This window comes from Citrus clementina, unplaced genomic scaffold (assembly GCF_000493195.1).
Source record: "Citrus clementina cultivar Clemenules unplaced genomic scaffold, Citrus_clementina_v1.0 scaffold_2, whole genome shotgun sequence".
NCBI lineage: Eukaryota > Viridiplantae > Streptophyta > Magnoliopsida > Sapindales > Rutaceae > Citrus > Citrus x clementina.
Window position 1 is genome coordinate 33,851,881 of NW_006262688.1, and position 22,132 is coordinate 33,874,012.

The 22,132-nt window shown below is 35.6% G+C and overlaps 6 protein-coding genes across 10 annotated transcripts; 4 read left to right on the forward strand and 2 right to left on the reverse strand.

Annotated features, from left to right (window-relative positions):
* Positions 1-457: 457 nt before the first annotated feature.
* LOC18053398 (UDP-glycosyltransferase 79B30) lies at positions 458-1,836 on the forward strand. Its single transcript, XM_006449371.2, has one exon. The coding sequence runs from the start codon at positions 458-460 to the stop codon at positions 1,832-1,834; it is 1,377 nt and encodes a 458-aa protein (XP_006449434.1). The 3' UTR covers positions 1,835-1,836.
* Positions 1,837-3,150: 1,314 nt separating this feature from the next.
* LOC18053399 (anthocyanidin 3-O-glucoside 2''-O-glucosyltransferase) lies at positions 3,151-4,702 on the forward strand. The gene has a single exon (XM_006449372.2). The coding sequence runs from the start codon at positions 3,211-3,213 to the stop codon at positions 4,585-4,587; it is 1,377 nt and encodes a 458-aa protein (XP_006449435.1). The 5' UTR covers positions 3,151-3,210; the 3' UTR covers positions 4,588-4,702.
* A 2,969-nt stretch (positions 4,703-7,671) lies between these two features.
* On the forward strand, positions 7,672-9,896 carry LOC18053400 (28 kDa heat- and acid-stable phosphoprotein). 2 transcript variants are annotated; one of them, XM_024191233.1, is made up of 8 exons: positions 7,672-7,896; positions 8,221-8,258; positions 8,352-8,447; positions 8,540-8,626; positions 8,723-8,757; positions 8,952-9,037; positions 9,565-9,630; positions 9,721-9,896. In XM_024191233.1, the coding sequence occupies exons 1-8, from the start codon at positions 7,830-7,832 to the stop codon at positions 9,753-9,755; spliced, it is 510 nt and encodes a 169-aa protein (XP_024047001.1). In that variant the 5' UTR covers positions 7,672-7,829; the 3' UTR covers positions 9,756-9,896. The 2 variants fall into 2 exon arrangements, with proteins under 2 accessions (XP_024047001.1, XP_006449437.1); XM_006449374.2 differs by having other exon boundaries at positions 8,543-8,626.
* A 1,174-nt stretch (positions 9,897-11,070) lies between these two features.
* Positions 11,071-13,474, forward strand: LOC18053401. Of its 2 annotated transcripts, none has more exons than XM_006449375.2 (2): positions 11,071-11,540; positions 13,232-13,474. In XM_006449375.2, exon 1 carries the CDS (start codon positions 11,175-11,177, stop codon positions 11,526-11,528), a length of 354 nt encoding a protein of 117 aa, XP_006449438.1. In that variant the 5' UTR covers positions 11,071-11,174; the 3' UTR covers positions 11,529-11,540; positions 13,232-13,474. The 2 variants fall into 2 exon arrangements, with proteins under 2 accessions (XP_006449438.1, XP_024045800.1); XM_024190032.1 differs by lacking the exon at positions 13,232-13,474 and adding an exon at positions 12,397-13,212.
* Positions 13,475-13,853: 379 nt separating this feature from the next.
* LOC112101160 (ras-related protein RABA1f) lies at positions 13,854-16,262 on the reverse strand. The gene is made up of 2 exons (XM_024191658.1): positions 15,816-16,262; positions 13,854-14,634 (listed from the first exon to the last, which is right to left on the reverse strand). The coding sequence occupies exons 1-2, from the start codon at positions 16,034-16,036 to the stop codon at positions 14,202-14,204; spliced, it is 654 nt and encodes a 217-aa protein (XP_024047426.1). The 5' UTR covers positions 16,037-16,262; the 3' UTR covers positions 13,854-14,201.
* A 2,527-nt stretch (positions 16,263-18,789) lies between these two features.
* Positions 18,790-21,696, reverse strand: LOC18053402 (WUSCHEL-related homeobox 9). 3 transcript variants are annotated; one of them, XM_024191360.1, is made up of 5 exons: positions 21,443-21,696; positions 20,970-21,248; positions 19,995-20,756; positions 19,369-19,592; positions 18,790-19,064 (listed from the first exon to the last, which is right to left on the reverse strand). In XM_024191360.1, exons 2-5 carry the CDS (start codon positions 21,076-21,078, stop codon positions 19,059-19,061), a joined length of 1,101 nt encoding a protein of 366 aa, XP_024047128.1. In that variant the 5' UTR covers positions 21,079-21,248; positions 21,443-21,696; the 3' UTR covers positions 18,790-19,058. The 3 variants fall into 3 exon arrangements, with proteins under 3 accessions (XP_024047128.1, XP_006449440.2, XP_024047127.1); XM_006449377.2 differs by having other exon boundaries at positions 19,369-19,586; positions 20,943-21,248; XM_024191359.1 differs by having other exon boundaries at positions 18,791-19,064; positions 20,943-21,248; positions 21,443-21,695.
* Positions 21,697-22,132: the final 436 nt, after the last annotated feature.

The following is a 22,132-nucleotide window of genomic DNA, read 5'->3' on the forward strand; positions in this document are numbered from 1 at the left end:
TATTTTTGCCCAACCGTAAATTCGGCTGACTGATGGAAAGATTATAAAAGTGGTTGTCCACTCTAGGTAGATTTTTGCTACAGTCATATATGGGCCTGGGCCCTTAGGAAATCGATCTGTTACAACGGAACATTTGCAATTTCGAAGTGCAATTGAACTGAATGTTTCCTAAAATATCTAAAATGGAATAGAAGACGATTATGCAACATGAAGTCTGGTTCAAGGATATGAAAATACAAGAATATTGTTTACAAACGATAGTAGTTAAAACACTGGATTAACTTGCATTTTCTGTGCCTAGAGAGTTGGCAGTTCAAGAATGCACAAAACGAATCGATGCAACAACTGATCTAACTTTTCTTGATAAATACACGAATTGATTATAAAACGAGAATCATAATATCTCTATTGAATTGGTAAACATCATCGCGCAAAACATTTTCTTTTCCACATCAGAATGGGTAGTGAAACCTTTCACATAGCTATGTATCCATGGTTTGCGATGGGACATCTTACCCCATTTCTTCATATTGCCAACAAGCTTGCAGAAAGAGGTCACAGAATCTCGTTTCTGTTACCAGCAAAAGCAATAACGAAATTTGAGCCTTCAAATCTTCACAGGGATCTCATTACGTTCATTCCGGTGTCTGTTCCTCGTGTTGATGGCCTTCCTCCTGGGGCTGAAACAACAAATGATGTCCCTTTCCCTTTGCATCCTCTTCTAATGACAGCCATGGATTTAACTGAGCCTGCCATCGAATCAGTTCTTCGTCGCCTCAAACCCGATTTTGTCTTCTTTGATTTCACTCACTGGTTGCCTCCGTTGGCACGCAAGTTCGGCATCAAGTCCGTACTTTATTGCATTATTAGTCCTGCGACAATTGGCTATTTGTTAAGCCCGGAAAGGAAACTGAGGGAGAGAACTTTGACGGACAATGATTTATTGCGACCTCCTCAAGGTTTCCCTACTTCAAAGATTAGGTTACGTGCCCATGAAGCTAGAGGATTAGCTGCTGCAACTGTGAAAGAGTTTGGTGGTGGCCTTTCATTCGCAAAACGAAACCTACTGTCTTTGAGCGAGTGTGATGCAATAGGTTTCAAAACATGCAGAGAGATTGAAGGGCCTTATTGTGATTACATTGGGAGCCAATTTGGAAAGCCAGTGATTTTGTCTGGGCCAGCATTGCCAGAGTCTCCTCGTTTGGCTTTAGAAGAAAGATGGGAAACGTTGTTGGGTAGCTTTAAATCAAAGAGTTTGATATTCTGTGCATTTGGAAGTGAATGTGTCCTTAACAAGGAACAGTTTCAAGAACTGGTTCTGGGTTTTGAGCTTTCGGGTTTGCCATTTTTGGTTGCCTTGAAACCACCAGTGGGACATGATACCATAGAGTCAGCATTGCCCGAAGGGTTTGAAGAAAGAGTGAAAGGAAGAGGATTTATTCATGGAGGTTGGGTTCAGCAACAGTTGATCTTGAAACATCCCTCTGTTGGGTGTTTTGTCACTCACTGTGGATCAGGATCATTATCAGAGGCTATGGTCAATGAGTGCCAATTAGTGCTGCTCCCCAATGTTGGTGACCAAATTATAAATGCAAGATTGATGGGCGAAGAGCTCAAAGTTGGAGTGGAAGTTGAGAAAGGAGATGAAGACGGATTATTTACAAGAGACGGCGTATGCAAAGCTGTCAAGGCTGTGATTGATGACGACCATAGTGAAGTGGGCAAAGAGATTAAGGAAAATCATGCTAAATGGAGGGAGTTCTTGAGAAGTGAACGGCTTGAAAATTCTCACCTTGATGGTTTTGTTCAGAAGTTGCATGGCCTTTTGAACTGAAGTCATCATTTCCATCATTATATAAAAAAATTCTTAGTTGCTTTGGTGCCTCTCTCAACTCTCATTACCAGCACCCCGGAGTGTCCCCTCATTTACGTATATACAACGAATTAAAGAACGAAGATTCTTTCGTTGTGTCTTAGCTTACTCAATTTCAAGAATTAATCTTTTTATTTTTTTAATACTAATATATTAGAATCAAAACTCTATTTATATATTTATAATGAGATAATTATTAGAACTAACTCAAATAAATTTTATTATAAAAAACTAATTTTTTAACCGACTTGATATTATTTGATAATAAATGTTCAACATTCAAGTTTTTTTTTTTTCCCTTTCAATACCATTGATCCATACAGAATAACATGATATATGTACAAAAATTCACACGACTCTATTAACCGAACACGTTTTCATATGTATATTGGTTTTCATAGTCGATCCCCTTCCACCGGGCTCTGAAAGATGGAAAGAAAAATTTTGAATCGACTACTTTTTCCTGTCATTTAAATGTGGCATTTAATTTAGTTTTAAAGAAAAATGATTATCATTGCTTTTTCTTAATATTTGGCATAGTAAAAATGTAAACTAACAGAGGTTATGTTAGAAATTTACAAACTATGAGTCACAGAAAGCTAATAAAATCTATATGATGCAAACATAAGACTAAGAAAATCGACCAGGGTCTCCTTTTCTTTTGGGGGGGGGGGGGGGGGGGGGGGGGGGTTGGGCTGGGGTTTTTTTTTTTTTGGGGGGGGGGGGGGGGGGGGGGGGGGTGTTTGGTCTGGGCTTTCGTGCCTACGAATGCATGACCAGTGCTCAGTGAAGCCTTCACGAAGATGATGATGAACAGAATTACATTAAGATATAGCTTCATTTCGGTGGTTAAGTTCAGATAGGTCCGTAGCGGTATGAAGATGGGATTCAATGGGAAAGAAATTAACATCTGCAATCGTATTTAATTAAACCCATTAGCATGAAGGGCCGAGCAAACCTGATGGAAATCAGAAAGTAATGTGCGATGGAAATGCTAATGGGAAACAAGATTATAAATACCAATCACATTATTATTATTGAGACCATCCTACGCAAAACTTTCTTTTCAGTAAAGCTGTTAAATCACACCTTTTGTATCTAATAAACATCCCAAATAAATTTAATAATGATGTCAGGCTTAGAAGTTGTATATATACAATGCAAACAGTGTGATCCTAACATTACTCTTGATGAATACATTGGTTAAATCTTGGGTGCAGTGTTGCTTATTTGTAAATAATTAATTAATTTCAAGTGAGATTAAAGTTGAACACACATATACAGTACATATATTTTAAACCTGAACTATAATCACAGTTCACAAGAGAGATGCTATAATGGAAGACAAGAAACTTCACATAGCCATGTATCCATGGTTCGCCATGGGCCATCTGACCTCATATCTCCATATCTCCAACAAACTTGCAGAAAGAGGCCACAAGATCTCATTTATCTTACCAACGAACACACAGACAAAATTTGAGCCCTTTAATCTTCACAAACATCTCATTACTTTCATTCCAATCACCGTCCCTTGTGTTGATGGTCTTCCTTCCGGAACCGAAACAACAACAGATGTTCCTTTCCCATTGCACCCGCTCCTCATGACTGCCATGGATCTGACTGAGCCCGCCATTGAAGCTATTGTTCGTGACATAAAACCCAACATTGTCTTCTTTGATTTCACTTACTGGCTTCCTTCATTGGCTCGTAAGCTAGGCATTAAGTCCATCGCTTTTGTCACCATTAGTCCTGCCACCGTTGGCTATCTGTTGAGCCCGGAAAGAAAGTTTCCTGATAAAGTCTTGACAGAAGCTGACTTGTTGCAGCCTCCGCAAGGTTTCCCTCCTTCAAAGATCAAGTTACGTGCCCATGAAGCTAGAGGACTAGCTGCTGCAACTGTTAAAGACTTTGGTGGCCTTTCGTTCATGGAGCGATTATTACTCTGTTTAACCGAGTGTGATGCGATTGGTTTCAAAACGTGCAGGGAGATTGAAGGTGCTTATTGTGATTACGTTGAGAGCCAGTTCGAAAAGAGAGTGATTTTGGCAGGGCCAGTGTTGCCGGAGCCTACCACTTCGGTTTTAGAAGAGGAGTTCGAAACGTTGTTCAGCAGCTTTAAAGCGAAAAGCTTAATATTCTGTGCACTTGGGAGTGAATGTGTTCTCAAAAAGGACCAGTTCCAAGAACTGATCTCAGGTTTTGAGCTTACAGGTCTCCCCTTTTTCGCTGCCCTGAAACCACCGACGGGACATGATACAATAGAGTCAGCACTCCCTGAAGGATTCGAAGACAGAGTCAAAGGAAGAGGATTTGTTCATGGAGGTTGGGTTCAGCAACAGTTGATCTTGAAACATCCCTCTGTTGGGTGTTTTGTGACCCACTGTGGATCAGGATCACTGTCAGAGGCTATGGTCAATGAGTGCCAATTAGTGCTGCTCCCAAATGTTGGTGACCAAATTATAAATTCAAGACTGATGGGTGAAGATCTCAAAGTTGGAGTGGAAGTTGAGAGAGGCGATGAAGATGGATTATTTACAAGAGATGGTGTATGCAAGGCTGTGAAGGCTGTGATGGATGATGATAGTGAAGTGGGCAAGGATGCAAGGCAAAATCATGCTAAACTGAGAGAGTTCTTAATCAGCCCAGGGCTTGAGAATTCTTATGTTGATGGTTTTGTTCAGGAATTGCATAGTCTGGCTGATCTCATGTGATTTCAGTTTAATTAAAGAAACTTTTTAGCAAGTTGGTGCCTTCTCCTAGCCTATAGTGCGGCAATCTTTGTTAAATGCCTAGCTATTCATACCACATTAATAAAAGTTTGTTAACAGAATCATGTTCCAAATAATTTCTTCTTGTATTTAATGTTCTTTTGTTTAACATTACCTTAACGGTTCTTGCTTTTCACATATATACAATATCAGTATTATCATATATTTTCGATAACAACAACATCACAATATCAAGGGCGTGAGCCTATAGGGGCCTTTTTTTTTCCTTCCCACATAAAATGTGGAATAGAGGTAAATTTCTTCTCAAATCTTGTTAGTTGAAGTAAATTTTTGAACTATGCTTGATAGATCTTTGTATTGTATCATAAGACTATGTTTGGAAAGTATGATTGAATTAAATTAATTTTTAAAATTAAAATGGACCAGCTTTTCTTTCGAGAACATAATATCTATTAACACTATGTTAAATTTAATTTAATGTAACTAAAATAAGTATTTTGTAATAATTAGTGGTTTTAAATAATTTTATTTGGCTCACTACCTGATTTTGAATCCTCAAAGAGAAAAGAATTAAAATGTTGATTTGACTTTGTCCACCCCTCTACCTTTTAAATTTAACCCAAAAAAATGGGTCATCCAGTGATGTTGTGATTAAAATCATGACATCAACATCATAATTAAACATGAATTGTGTGAATGAAACATAAAACACGTGAATATAAAACTTATAAGTTAATATTAAGTAAAAAATAAAACATAAATTATGGTGTGATGATATATGTGAATTTTTATTAAGGATAAAGCTTATTCTCAAAAGCGGATTTGAGAAATTATTCTTTTCATGCGTTTTCAAAGCTGTTTGTAAGAAAAATAATTTTACTTTGGCTTGATCCACATGAAGAAAAATAATTTTGCTTAATTAACATGTGTAATAAACAAATACCATGATAGAAAAAAAAAATTATGGTTAAACTATGATGAACATAAAATCTATGGTTAAACTAATTCAATAAAATTGATTCCAATTGTTCCCAATATAATTTTTTTTCAATTGATAAATGATTTTTTCTTTGCTTAATTAAAGTAAATGAATAAAATTTTTTGTTTAATTAAAGTTTAATATTGATTTACAAGTTTTATGTTATTTTTACAAGTTTTTATTTCGTTTGCAATTTTAAAATACTAACTTGCCATTCTTATATTAATTTACTTATTTTACCTTATATTTATTAGTTTTAAGTGTAATTTACAAAATTTATGTTTATTATCCCACCAATATTGATAATTTTAATCACTGCATGATAGATTTTTCTCAAAGAAAAAAAAAGTATCTCAATTGTATAATAAATTTTACGTTATATTACTAATTATTAGAATTTAATTTTAATGTTTAAATATTTTTATTAATAGATAATTGAATAATTTTTTTCGTTTACTATTTAGTACTATTCTAAACAAATTTTGAACTTCTCTTTTGTATTTTATTTATTTATGTAAAATATTAATTTGAATAAAAATTAAAATTTAGATCAATTTGCTACTCCATAACAAAATATAATCTTGGGATTGACATTTTTTAATCCATAGAATTAGTGTAATCCTACCCTATTGTAGCAATAGATGTAAGCATATTTTCGAATAATACATAACATGCTTTGAAAATTAAGTGCGTAAGTTTGAGAACCTAACCTCCGGCCATTGATGTGCCCTTTCAATTGTTTACTTTCCGATTTTGATACTTCTGTAGCTTTTGTAATCAGTAAACGATAGTGTAGTTTTATTTTATTTTCTATCAAACCATAATTTTATTGTCCTCTTCGATTCTCTTCATCGTTTCACCAGTCGTTTCAATCAATCGAAAGCAAACGTTGCCGTTTGACCCAGACAAAAGCAAACCCAAACGTCTTCGATCTTTAGTGCTGCAATTTGGCTGATCTAGTTCCATTTTATTTAATTTTCGGTTGAAGTAAAATGTTAAGAAAATAAGTGTGTTAAATTGCAATTGATATTCATTTTTCCTTTCCGCACTTGATTTGGGTGCTTAATGCCCATTGTTGAGGATGAATGATGATGAAAATGAGATTTTGGTCTGGAAGAAACTGTGTACAGATTTGTCTGCATTTTGTTTTCAATTGCTCTGCATTTTTTGATAAATTACTGTGCAAGTGACTTCTGCAAATTGTGCTGCAATGCGTGCTAAATTGGTCTGCAATTTGTGCTCTGTTTGTCTGCAATTTGTGCTGCAATTGCTTTGCATTTTACAGCTCCAATACAAACTACAAACGGACTTATATGGCTTCAGATTTAGAAGAAAAAGCATAAACCTAGGTGAGATTTACCTTTAAAGAAAGTGAAAGAAGTATAAATAATAGAAAGCAAGTTAATTAGAAGCACAAAAGCGGATTTTGTGGACACCAAAATAGTCTAGAATCAGCAGCTTTATTGCCTTCCATAAGCTTGAGAAAAATGACACACACACACACATCACTGTTGTTGTTCAAGCTTTTGCTCGGGTGTGGTGAATCGAAGAGGAAGAGAAAGAGAAAGAAAAGCATCTGCGTTTTTTCTATTTTCACTAGGCTGAACGACTGCGTTTCATGGAAGCAAAAAGGAAAAAAAAAGAAACTAAAACAGCGTCGTTTTTGTTTAATTCGGGATTTGACCAGGGGAAAGTAGCATTTTCCTAAACACATACTGTAGGTAGTTATACACACACACACACACACACACAAAGTGTAATCCTTCGAACGTAAACTACGTGATTATTTGAGAAATTTTAGAATATATAAAAAATAATACAACTAATAAATACACTTACGACATATATATTTAAATTTAAATAATATTTAGTTTGTCAAAATAAATCATGATACGAATGATATGATACCTTTGCATGTGTCCTAGAGTTTCTCTCCTTGTCCGCAACATTAGTCATTACGTGATTAGTCCATTTAAGAACCAGTGGATCTATCCCGCGACACGTGTAGGTTCAAGATCACCCCCTTACATACAAGGTATAATACAGAAGAAATCCCTCAAACCACAGCCAATAGGGTTTTACTTATGCTAACTGGATTCTGCTTGGATTCGAATCCATTGGTGGTTCTGATATAAGAATAAGAACCCACTCTCGACTATCGCGCTGTCAAAAAGGCGAACAAATATTAGGATTCATCAAAATTCATTTTCTTTTTTTTTTTTAATTTGCTGGTGTTAATATTACGATGGGGAGAGGCAAATTCAAGGGTAAGCCCACCGGTCAACGTCAATTCTCCACTCCTGAAGATATTCGTAAGCTCCCCTGCTTCTAAATTTCCTTTCAATTGAAGTCATTTTTCAAGTTAATGTTATTTTGATTCTCTGTGAAAATAGGAACTTTTAAGAATATGAAATTGCAGCTGATTATGAGTTAATTTTTTAATATGAGAAATTGCTTTATCTATGCCCTCTTGCGTTGATGAAATTGCGGATTTTAAGTGTGTCTATTTAATGTGTGTGTAGATTTCTGGGGTTTTTTTTTTTTTTGAGTTAATGATTTTTAGCTTAATGGCTGACTTTACGCATTATCTAACTTCAGAATTGTTATTTTATTTTATTTTTGTACTGTGGTTGCAGTTGCTGGAACTTCTAGACGTCCTCGCACTTTTAAACGGGTGGGTCTCTCTTCTGATTGCTGATTATATTGAACTGCTAATTGAGTTTTTGTTAAGAATTTTTTAAATTATATTTAATTTAAATGGTATTAGGAAGAAGCTGAACACGTAGAGGAAGTGTCTGAAGATGAAGCAGCTGGAGAGGAATCTGGAGAGGAGTCAGGAGAAGAATTGGAGGAGAAATCAGAAGTTATTGGACTTCTTTTTTACTTATATGATTTGGGTTGTTTTATATTAATGAGTCTTATAATTGAACTTACTTTTTTGGACAATGATGTTAGCAGAGGCGGAAAGGAACTCAAGGTTTGATTGAGATTAATAATCCTAATTTGGTCAAGGCGAAGAATTTGAAAGCCAAGGATGTTGATGTAAGATTCATTGGTTCTACTTGAGGAGATGTATTTATTAAAATTGTACTTTTTCCATTCATCTAAGCTGTTTTTTTTTTTTTTAATCTTTTGCAGTTTGGGAAAACAACTGAACTTTCAAGGCGTGAAAGGTCTGTAAATTCACCTTTTATTTCATCCTTAAGGGTACCTTTCTTATGTAGTGTTGCACGGTCATTTCGGAAACAAGATAGTATCCTCTCTAGGATAGAGCAGATAGGAGAAGAATGCACCCAAGTTGAAAATAACATCTTTTCCTAGACTCTTTCATGTAAAGCAGTCTTTACTTTTCTTCATGTGTCTACAGAGAGGAACTAGAGAAGCAGAGAGCTCATGAGCGTTACATGCAGCTGCAAGAACAAGGGAAAACCGAAAAGGCAAGGCTAGATTTAGGTGAGTGATTGACTTTAGTACTTCTCATGTTTTGTTGAGTTTTACAATATGCAATAGTTGGATGAACTAGGAAATGGGATAATGATTGATGCTGACTTTACATATATGCAAAGATTTTGTAACTCGCATGGTGTTTTGGACTTGTACCAACTTTCCTGTTTTGCCAGTACCGTCTAATTGTTAACTTGAACATCTTGGCATGACAAGCAAAGTTCTTTGTTCACAACTGGATGGATTTGTATCTCTGCCTGTTTTTTCGGACACTCCTCTTGCCAGCCCAACTCCCTCTCCTCCCTCCCACTATCCTCTTTACTTGGATTTAATGCTCACTGGTGAATGACAAGCACTATGAGACTAGCCCTATGATTACTACCAATCATTACTATGAGACTAGCGACAAGACCCCTGCTATTTGTGTCCTCCTTTTGCTTCACATGGAATGGTTTCGGTTGATTGATCTTGTATGTTGTTTTGATTCTGCCATCTAATATTTTGAGATATTGTGACTTATTTGTTGGATGGTGCAGAACGTTTAGCCCTTATACGTCAACAAAGGGCCGAAGCTGCTAAAAAGCGAGAAGAAGAAAAGGCTGGTAATGTTCTGCTATCATCATTCACTGGTTTTCATGTGTTTGAAGATATGTATTATTTCCAACTGATAAATATATATTCACTTGTTTCAGCCAAAGAGCAGAAGAAAGCGGAAGCACGCAAATGATTTTCCTGCAAAATATCAAATGAAGAAAGTTTACGCTGCTTGTAGTGCAAGAAATGTTCTTTTCATCTATAGATATTTTTTTTTTGGGTAGTTGATTTATAAACATGACATAATTGATTAAGCTATTGCTCTTGTTTAAAAGAATATTTCAATTGTTTTAGCGAAGCTTTTAATTTGTGATTTTACTTATTCCTGTCTGCTGTCACTGTGTATCGATATCGATAGTATTTTTGAGGTGAAATTTGTCCCAAGTACAGGCCAAACTCTGTCTAGCTTTTTGGAAAAAAAATAAACCAAAATATTCTATATGTAGGTAGCGTGTTGCCTTTTAAAATGCTGCACGAATATTGAAAATTTGACCCTTTAAAAAAAAAATTCTCTCTTTTAACTCCCACATTTGTTCAGTGAGTACTCAAAATTAGGGAAGGCAATGAGCCCCGTTCGCGATGGGTTTGTTATTACCAACCCTGCACCTGCATAAAATTTCAATTAATAAACCAATACCTGCACCTGCTATGGGTTTTAATTTTTTAAGAAAATTCACTTGCCGTGGATTTTGATAATTACCAAACTCGTAACGGTACCTGATAGATTTTTTATGAATTTTCATATTTAAAATCATAAATATTTAATATGTAAATTTATATTAATAAGCTAAACTTTCACTTGACATACTTAATTTTAAATTTAATTAATGGAAATAGAAAATTAAAATTTCAACATCAATCCAACACAAATTTACAATTTCAAGTATGAAACATATAAATTCATAAAAAAATAACCACAAATGCCGTGAAAAATTCATGGGTGTGTGGCTGCTGCTTACAGATGAAAGGGAAATGGGTGTGTGCGACCGCTGCTCATAGGTGAATGGGAAATAGTTTGGAAGACTAGGTTTTGCAGTTGCTGCTCATAAGTCAAAGGGAAATAGTTTGAGTTTCCTTTAGATTATGTTATGAGTTGCAACTTACACACATCACATGTGACATGTTTACACTTTACATTTATTTAATTTATATATTTTTAGATTTAATTATTTTTAATTAAAATTACATTAAAAATATTTAAGAAAAATTTTGTGGGTTTGACAAATATCTATACGGGTATCCATCATATATTTAGCTAATATCAAACTCAACTACAATGTAGTGCGAATTTCAATTTCTAATATTAAACCCGTCCGTAACCCACAAAATCACCTACAGCAGACAAATTTTAGCAGATTTGTTGGTTTGTGGGTACCATTACTGTCCTTACTCAAAATCAAAATCCTATAAATTGAATTAGAAAACGAACAAAAAGGAAGAAAAAAAAAAAAGAAACAAGTGTTGCGAGACAGATGTCGTTTATTTGACAGATTGCAAACTTTGAAGATATAAATCGAAGGAGTTGGATTCGTAAACTAGAGCTTCATACGCAATGGCCGACCAGCAAAAGCCCAAAACCTCAGAGAGCCTTTCGTCATCTGCGTCTAATTCTAAATTAAACCCAGAATCCGGCCGTACAAGCACCAAATTCTCTAACCACAAGGTCCGGTACCCGAACCCACCGGACGCAGCAAACCCGGACCCGGCAACACTCAGAGAGCAATGGAGGTTCGCAATCAAGCAGTATAGTAGATGGTACTCTCACGCGTGGGGTACCGCCATTTTCGCGGGTCTGTCGTTTTTTGCACTTGGGTGGATTGTGAAGGGGTCTAATCCTTTGCCCTCTTTCAAGGGTGATTCAAATGATGCCGCTTCTCATGATAGTGATGGACATAAGGCAAAATGAAGCTTGCTCGGCGTAAGTTCGATTTTGTGTTTCTGATTTACCATTCCAATTATTTAATTGCTGATTTTATTTGGTTTCCGAATTATTATTTGGGTTCTGGTCTTTGCTGTTACTCTAGTTGATTTCTGGTTGCTCTTGTTTGATTCTGTTATATTTGTGCTATCACAGAATCTTGTGAAATATTTAGTTGGCAATCTGCCCTTTAGACTGTTTGATAGAAATAGAAGTGGTATGTGTCAATTCCAAGTCCAATTGACTACTTCTCGCCTCTTTCCTTCTTACTGTAATTTGCTTCGTTAGGTTAAGCTCATTTTGAACAGCCAAGTGTCAATGAAAAGGTTTTTCATTTTTGTGAAGATGACATTAACACGATGCCCTTTAGATATGGTTTACTCCATGTGTATTCCTTACCTGAAGCTGAAGGTTTTGAGTCTCATTTGGGAATTACACTTGCACAACTTTTATAGTAGGTCGGATTTCTGGTGTTGTTCTATGCCCCTTTGATGTCTACCACACAACTCCAAGTACATAAAAGGTTTAGTGATGCTTGGTTGGCATAACGAAATGCTTTTAAGAACTTCAAGGCCTGTATGGGACTGCTGCGCTGCCTATTCAAGCTTTGTAGAATAGATCTTTAATAGGTGTTCGGGCTGGCAGTGCAGCGGTCCCAAGCGGTGCTTTAGAGGAGTTTTTCTCTCAGTTGTCTATTATGGCCAACCAACTTTTGGTGATGGACCTCTGAACTTCATGTAATTGAGATCTAATCTATCCCGTCAGATTTAATTTTGTTTGTGAAGTTTAGTGCGTGGTTGGATAATTTGGATGATCTCTGAGATTTATTCTTTTCGTCTGCTGCTTCTATTGTTAGCCCCAAAGATGGAGTATTCAGTCAAAGCTGCAAGTGGTATAGCCTGAAAAGGCTATCACTTCATCTCTCAGCTGATGTTGATTACTATTTTTCCCAGCATTAAATGAAAATCATTTTGAAACCGCCTTGATGTAGGGGAGCTGCTATTGATGTAGATCCAGAAAATTTGGATGATCTCTGAGATTTATTCTTTTCGTCTGCTGCTTCTATTGTTAGCCCCAAAGATGGAGTATTCAGTCAAAGCTGCAAGTGGTATAGCCTGAAAAGGTTATCACTTCATCTCTCAGCTGATGTTGATTACTATTTTTCCCAGCATTAAATGAAAATCATTTTGAAACCGCCTTGATGTAGTGGAGCTGCTATTGATGTAGATCCAGAAAATTTGGATGATCTCTGAGATTTATTCTTTTCGTCTGCTGCTTCTATTGTTAGCCCCAAAGATGGAGTATTCAGTCAAAGCTGCAAGTGGTATAGCCTGAAAAGGCTATCACTTCATCTCTCAGCTGATGTTGATTACTATTTTTCCCAGCATTAAATGAAAATCATTTTGAAACTGCCTTGATGTAGTGGAGCTGCTATTGATGTAGATCCAGAACATCGAGCCAAAAAGGGAAAAAAGGGACTTGGAGGGTTGTAATTGTGTTTTACTTGGGGTGACTGTTGTTTTTTGGTTCATTTTTCTTTCCACTTTGTAAATTGACAGCCTTTGATGCTTCACTTCGTTTCTGCCAGTGCCTGGAATTTTGTTTAAATGATTTATATTGAGCAAATGGCTTTTGCTTCCATTTTGATGCCTGTCCTTGTGTTCGCTTCTCATTTGGGTTATGATTTTCAGGATGGAATTATGGTTTGAACCCCAAAGGATTGAGCATGGTGATGACTGCTTATAGAGTCTGATGACCGACACTTCAACAGGTTTTGGTGTACAGTGTATATCATAGTTTACCATTAAGTAATAAAGTTTTGTGAGTGAACAACGCTGGAAATATCATAGATGGAGTCAGAGGTTGGTTCTTAGCCTTCGAGCAGTTGTACCACTAATGTAATATGAGTTTTCTATGTTATTTCTTTGTTTATCAAAGTTTGCTAATTATGCAGTTACTTCACTTTCTTAAAAAGAAAAAAAAAAAAAATTGAAACGCACACTCAAATTGATAGGTACATACAAACTCTCATTAGGAGGGTAATTCATCCATGACAGATTGAAGCTTGAAAAGTCAAACTCTAGTGATAAATCGCAAAAGCAATTTTGCCTTCAATGCAGAAAGACTTAGAGAACGGCAATGCTTTAGTGTTGGACATGGATGCAAAAATCATTGGAAGCATAGGTGAAATAAAATGATAGCATTTATGGTCACGAGCATCAGGATTTTTTCCCTCCCGGATGCTAAGGCACTCTTCCATTAGAATGTGAAACAGATGTAACAGACCGGAAAAACAGTATACAGTATACATAGTAGTGGAAAGTTATCTCTCCTCGTAGCATTAAAGTCAATCTTCATAATTTACAACCCATGACAACAGTGTTGAGCTAAATCTACAGCAGTTGGGTGATTGATGTAAATGCACAAGATAGCATCTAGTTCAAACAGCATCAAAGAAAATAAAATAAACCAGCTAAATATGTCGCAGATCCTAGATCATGGGCTGAAAACAGATTTCTTCTCTTCACTACCTAAAGTCACAAGTTCAAACCGTTCAAATTTGGTTAATACTTAAGTCATGTACCAGGCAAACCTCTTATGGGATATGAACAGAGCGTGCAGAATGTCAAAGACAATATTCTTTCGGCCTTGCCTCATTATTTAGTTTGAACAACATCCGACTTTCTTTACCGCTGATACGTCATCTTTAGTTCCAACATTGATTGTCTGTCCCTTGGGCAAAGCTGCTGGGTCATCTCCAATTTCGAGAGCCTTCCTGCTTACAACACGATATATCTGGGTCAGCACCTCTGTGAATGCATTCTCCACATTCATGGACTCAAGGGCAGATGTTTCCATAAAAAAAGTGTTTTCTCGTTCTGCAAAAGCTGTGGCATCTTCAGTGGAAACTGCTCTCAGGTGGCGCAGATCTGCTTTGTTACCAACAAGCATGATCACAATGTTTGAATCTGTGTGATCTCGGAGCTCCTTCAGCCATCGCTCTACATTTTCAAATGTAACATGACGTGTGACATCATAGACCAGCAAAGCACCAACAGCCCCTCGATAGTATGCACTTGTGATTGCACGATACCTATTGCCCAAAAATATTAAAAAAAAACAGAGAATATTTTCAGAGCATCGTGATCCAAGTCCCAAGAGGCAATTTCAAGCAATAGATCAAGATATTTCGAAAAGGCTGCTATTCCCAAACTATGAAACTTTATTTTAAAATTAAATTTATGGTAATCACATCATCCTAACTAATACAGTAAAGTTGTACCAAGGAAAGAAAGAAACAGAACTTAAAAGAGATTAACAAAGAAAATAGCCGCTGTATGAAGAGGCCTCCAACACCTATTTACTTAAGACATCAAGGTAAAGAAGAAGAAAAAATAAAAGGAAAAGGGGGCTAATAGCTGCATGCAAAAGAGGATCATGAAGAATCTATTAACTTTCTTTAAAGTAACTGATTCATTCACATACTCAGTTACAAATAGAACACTATTGTCCTCATTCAATATTGCGTAGCTAGAGCTTAAAAATTATAATATTAAAGTGTGGTGTAAACACTTACTACTGCAAATTAAAAGCTAAGTTAATTTGATCTACCACTTGTATGATAGAAAAACTATAATATATTTATTATTTTTGTCAAAATTATTCTTTAAAATTCATATTTATTACATACTATTAACTTTTATTTTATAATTATAATTTTTTTTTTCAATAGCTGCAAGTTTTAAGCAATAACACCTCAATATCAAAACAGAGCCTAAATAGAAACCGAGAGAGGCCCAAAATATCACAACCACAAGATTCCCTGCGACTAATGGAATTCAATAACCGCTACTGGCATGCAAAAGCACCGCCCCCACTTATTCTTTTCATTTATGTTTCTGTAACAATGTCATAATGAGAAACAGAGCTGACGGCATAAAAGAATGGGTTATATAATAAATGATGAGCATAAAGATAAAGAGGAATTATGAGGAGCAAATGCTGTACTTTTTTTCATCGAGAATTAAACTCTTTGTACATAACAAATACCAATAGAAAACAAACTTCATTAAGCAATTTCCTACGAAATGAGTGAAAAAAATTTTGCCTTTCACAGCAAACTTTTGTACACGAAGTTGTTAGTGCAAATTTTGAAAAAAATAAGTCTATAAATGAATCCAATAAGAAGGCAATACAAAAATCAAGAAACAGAAAATCCCAGATCCAAAACGAACGGCGAACAAATTAAATAAAATAAAATCCACAAAAGAAAACCTTTCTTGGCCGGCGGTATCCCAAATCTGAGCCTTGACGATCTTATCATCACAACGGATACTCCGAGTAGCAAACTCGACGCCAATGGTGGACTTTGATTCGAGGCTAAACTCGTTGCGTGTGAACCTGGACAAAAGGTTCGATTTTCCGACGCCGGAGTCGCCGATCAAAACCACCTTGAACAAATAATCATAGTCATCGTCCGCTCTGTACGCACCCATTTCTCTTTTTGTGTTCTCTTATGTGTTAATTTTTTTTGGGATTAGCAGATCATCTGACGCGAAAGAGATTTTAATAAATGCTTCTACAAAAACGTAAAACACGAGCGGGTTTTGGGATTTAATAGTTTTTAGTGTCAAACGAGCACGTTTTTGTTTCGTTTGTTTTCTTTGTTTCTACTTTGTAAATTGAAACGAGGGGTTTGTTTGTCATCAACATTTGTTATTTGCGCTAACTTTCTTTTTGTTATTTTTGTTATAATTTCTTTTCTTTATTTTGACAAAATAAAATAAATTTGTATTTTGTGGGTGGATCCGTGGCTCTGATTGCGTAAAATTTTCCAAGGATTTTTTAGATTTTGTGGGGCATCTATTTTGGTCTGCTCCAATGTAATGGGGAAAATTTAATTACCATATATTAGAAAAATTACCACAATTGCATTTTCAATTCATATGATATTTTCGCTCACAATTCTTTCGTTGAGTTGACCAACACTTTTTCTTCTTAACTTTAAGACGGAGGATTTTTTTTAGTTTTCTTATATTGTTATAAGAATTAATTTAGATAGTAGTCTCCACATATTATTGTGGATAAATGGAGGATTCTAGTTTTCTTATATTATATGTATGTATATTGTGGGCTTCTACAATAATTTTTCATTGTAAATTTCCGTTGAGTTAATAAATAAATTCATAAGACATTTTCAATTTTTAACCAATGAAATATCAAGTCACCATCGAATTATGAGGATGCAACATGTTAAGTAATTAAAAATTGATCTTTTTTTGATAAAATTAAAAACAAATAAAGTATATAAAATTATTTTTTTGATCTTTTTTTTAACTTGCGATAAATTATAAATTCATCATCGAGAAAATGCAGGACGGGCCAAATTAACGTCGTTTAACAGGCCAGTCCATGTAAATTTTGACAAGCCCAATATTAAATGGGCCAACTGCTTATAATCCAAATATTGTTTCAACTATGCATGCGTGAACTTGGATTTTAAGGTTTCTACTGGCGGTGCTCATAAGGTTTCTTGAAAAATTAAAAAAAAAAAAAAAATCTCTAAGCTGGAAAGAAAAAAATTTAGGGTTATATATCCCTTGTTTATATTTCATTCTATGAAATCAGAAATATTCGATATTATTTATTATAATCAAGCTTGATCTCGTCCCTATGTTTTGGCAACTACATAAAGGAGGTATTCATCAAACATACTCATACAAGTCCAGAGAAAGTCTTCTAGTTTTGATAACTATGTATATAGCCTTTTATAAATGTCGCAAGTTAAAATTTTAGTAAAAAAAGAAATATCAAGATCACCCAAATGTTTTTTTCTTAGAAGATGAATATACGCAATTTGTTAAAATTAGTAACTATATATTTCACATTTCAGTATTTACTAATAAATAAATACCATGTTATTTGAGGTAAAGTTCTTTGGGGTAACTTTTGAGACATTGAGAGAAGTTAAATGAAATAAATGTTTACAATAAAAAGTTATTGAATGCCAGCTTAATGTTTGAGTGATGTAGTCTTAAAGTGCTTCCAAGCACATGCGGCGGTATTCAAAATTTCAAATAATGGATGAAGTGACTGGTGATGAAGCCCAGATGCAGAGGGAGTAAAACAATCACATCACATTGGCTGTTGGAATTATCAAATCCCCTCAAGAGATGAAAATGCACCAGTATGCACATGCTACGCAAACTCAGAACTCTAGATAAAAAAGCCACTGGTTTAATTTATCAATCAAGTATATATATGTGTGTGTGTGTATACATGCACTTTGGTTTTCCCATTTATGAATTATTCAACATCGATTCTTCTCGAACCATTTATTCAACAATTGCCATGATTAGCATACGTGATGGTTCATGCAAAAGACAGTGCTTTTTTTAAGCGTGATTGACGTACGTAGAGAGGGGAATTTTTGCAGGCATGTATCATGTTTCTGAATCGCTTTGTCAAATCCAACTCCACAGTATAATACTGTTCTCATTATTTTGCACGTCAAAAATCTGCATCACTGAACCAAATTGGACCGAGGCAGCAAATTAAATCCTCTTTTTACTTTTCAAGTCGCTATAAATTTTTTTTTGTGCGCTCCCATCATTAATACGCAGGTGAAAATCAATTTTTTTATTAATTGTTTTCCGAAAGCAGATCAGCATCAAGTTTAACCATTGCTTTTTGTTTGCGAAATACATTTCTAACACTCTACTTCTGGTCTGATTTCGGATTCGTAACGCGTGTAATGAATGGGTTTTTGAACTTTTAGGAAACCCCAAGTTACATTTGTAGATGAACAAAAATTAATATATAAAACCTTGTATCATTGTGGATGTACCCTAAATGAGACCCTAGTTTCGGGTTCAATTTTAAATGTGTTATTTTGATTTATCATATCGGAAAAAGCTAATCAATTTGCACATTCGAGAGACTTTAAAACGGTCAATTTTACCCTTAGCCATAGGGAAAGAGTAGCCCCTCGATTTTCTTTAGGGCATGAGGTGGCTGCTTCAAGTGAAAGTTGAGAAGAAAATAAACGTTTAAAATCAACTAGTTTCTTCAAATACAAGTAAGCAATATTGAACCTGGCAGAATTTTAGAGAATGATATTACCTCAGTTGCATGTGAGTTCACACACTAACCGGCCGGAAACAGTAATTACTAATTACTGATTACTTCAATCATTCACATGTATTCAACGTGACATGCAATTAAATCACTTCTTATATCATTGTGGATTATCAATTATCGAACCTTTATCGTTATCGCGCATATGGTAAAGCAAGAGTACAATGAAGGATATGTAATATATATGGCTTTAACAAGAAAGAAAGTACATTCGTCCACGAGTTTTCAAAAGAACCCATAACATAGAGTAGTACTGATCATTAGCTGAAAGTCTAAAAAGTCTAATGCAAACCCTAAGAGAAAGAAAGTAGAGAATGAAAGCAAGACAAGCACAGGACCCCTAGTCTTCTCAGCTTCCAAACTTTCAAAGCTTCCATGCAACTAAATCTGCAACCCAAGAAAAGTTAAGCATTAACAATCTACTAAATTAGTAACCAAAACCTTTACAGTTCATATACAACAAGTAATTAAGAGCATTATTAATGTGCACATTCAAAGTCAACAATTAGCAACAAAACTACAATTTCGATGACAACATCTAAATGATTCCATGTTAACCAATAAGTCGAAACTTTCAACCACGTATAGTTTTCAATATTAAATATGTATATATAATAAATAGAGATTAACCAATAAGTTGAAGGGTTTAAATTGATACATTTACGAATGAAGAAGGGCTTAACGTGCGCACCAGATAGTAAAATGCGCCATGATTGAGAGACTGAAGGGTGACACCCCACTCATTGGTAAGAACAGGCTGACCAGAGGAGTTAATCAACACAGCATCTTCACCAAAAGCCTCACGAACATTGAAGGGCCCGGCAGCTACCTCAAAGGCTACATCATTGATAAACACCGTTGATCTTGCCGCACCACCGTGGCCGACGACTGGATCTGATTCCTCAACACCTGCCGCTACAAAACAATTTAACTTCTTCATTTTATGTGTGTGTGATATAATTAAGCAAAGACACAGACCCAAAAAAGATCAACATACCTCACGCACTAGTCTATCAGAAGACCAGCCATGCATACGTCCATCTAGACAAATGATCGCAATTTGTGGGTCCAAAAAAGATAAGACATACCCTCATAATTACTCATATGTGGATGTGACAAACAAAAAATTTGATACATCAACATCAATCACATCCATGAATTGTTAGCGACCATACTTGTAGATCATGTATTATTATCAACAAGGACAAATATATAGTATACCCGTTGCCCTAACTTTGTATTTATTTGAATAAATACTACATATGTTATAACTTAAAAGGGTTTGGTTGTGTGAAGTATTAGATTTAAAATTCATACCTTGAATTGGATTGATAGTAGATGGAACAGTAACAGTTGTTGTGGGAAGTGGAGGAGGAGCAATACTGAGAATACTAGGAACAGTAGTGGCAGCGTAATTACTAAGCTGCTGTGGTTGAATCTTCCATATTGTGTCTTCTTGTTCTTTCTTTGTAGCTCCATGGTTCATTATTTCACTGAGTAAAAGACTAGTGCATGGCCCAATTAGCTGCTGTTGATTAATCTGAACAACATTGGGGAGCTCCGAGAAGCCAAATCCTTGTCCTCCTTCTCCGGTCTGTTGAATCGGTAAGAAAAAGGGTTCGGTCAAGAACTCGTTATGAGTCTGAAAGCAGGTTTGGTTGACCGACCCTGTAGGAGAATTGGACACATCGATAACATTTGGAGAACTCAAAGAGAGTCTCTTGATAGATCCTGTAGTGGGTGAAGATTTCTCGGATGAGGAAGAAGAAGAGGAAGGAGCGGTTATGGTAGTGGCAACGGAAGTGATCATTTGATTGGTTTGTTGGGATTGTTGTTGCTTTGAGTTTTGGATGTGGCGGAGCTTGTGTTTGCTTCTTGATTTTCTGTTTTGGAACCAGTAAAAGACGTTGGCGTCACCAACTTGCCCATACTCTTGCAATTGAGCCCTGATTCTTCTTATCTCGTCCCTTGGAGGATTCACCATGCCAGAGTTGAAAATTGATTCCAGTATGCGAATTTGCTCAGGTTTTGGGTTCCACCTCGGCTTTGGCTCTGGGCTACGTTCTTCACATCCGGGAACTGTTGCAAAATTAAGACCGCCGGATCATTGGGAGGGGAAAAAGAAAATTGACAAGAACAAGAGTGAGTGAGTGAGTATGTGTGTGTTTATATTTATAAGGATAGTAATTAATTACAAAAATAAAAATTTGAAGAGCGTGATTAACTGTTAGTCGGTTCTGAGACTGCAAATGTACATATGATCACCTGTGGTGTAAGAGGGTCTGTGGGTACCATTAGACATGAGAGATGAGTTGACGTCACGCTGCTGCCATTGGTGGTGGTGAGTGTTGTAGGGCTTGGATTTGAACATGCTAGGCCAGTTTCTGTTTGATGAAGCCATGATGATGATGATGATGCAAGCCAAAAATCTAAGCTAGATATTCAAGTAACCAATAATTAACCAAAGAGAAAACAACAACAAAGGAACCCTTTTGCTTTGCTCTAGTTTTTGGTATTGTGTAATCCTTTATGCTGACATAACATCTCTTCTTATAGCCTCCTCACCTACCCCTGCGTTCATATTTTTTAAATAAACAAATTAAAAAATGAATTAAAAAATCATTTTACAAACTAAATATAAAACACAGAAAAAAGAAACCTACAACAGGAATCCTCTGTGGAAAGATAAACAAGAAAGGAAAGCAAAATAAATAAATAAAATAAAAACGGGAAGATGGAAAATACAGTCCCATCCCTATGCTTACAATTTAGCATTAAAACTGAAATATTTCAATTCTACTCAAAAGTACAAGCTCTGGCTAATTCCCCCGGACGAGAAGCAAAGAAAAGGATGAAAAGAATACGTGCTTGTGCTTAAATAGAATCTTCATCAGGGTTGACAGAGAAGAGCTCTTAATGCAAAAGATAAAAGACTAGTTTTTGTAACTCCAAAGTGGTGTTAGTGGAGAGGAGAGAGGGTGGGGTTCTGTAAGCTTTATAGAAATGGGCTGTTCTGATCAATTTCTCTCTCTCTCTTTCTCTCTATCTATCTATATATATATTACTTTTAGTTCCAGTTTTCTATGGAGAGGATTCTTCTCTTGCTGGGTTTGGTTTTGCCTTGCAGTGTATTAATGGCGAGCGAGGATGAATGAGGTTGATATAATTGTGGGATTATTCTAATGGGAAGAGGTTGTTGCAGAAATAAATATGGGGTGAGTCGTGAGTGAGATAATTTTGTTTGAAAGTCAAGAAATACATGTCGCTAGGGTTTGATTGGAAATTGGTGGTGGGGGATAGTAATTGCGACTTCTGGATTATTTTGGGCAAAGTAATGTTTTGTGTTTCGAAGTGTCAAAAGAAGGAAAAAAATGAAAATTTTGTGTGTTTGAATTGACTCGAGGGCCTCTATTTATGACATCCATTTATTAATAATATTATTTGCGAATATAATC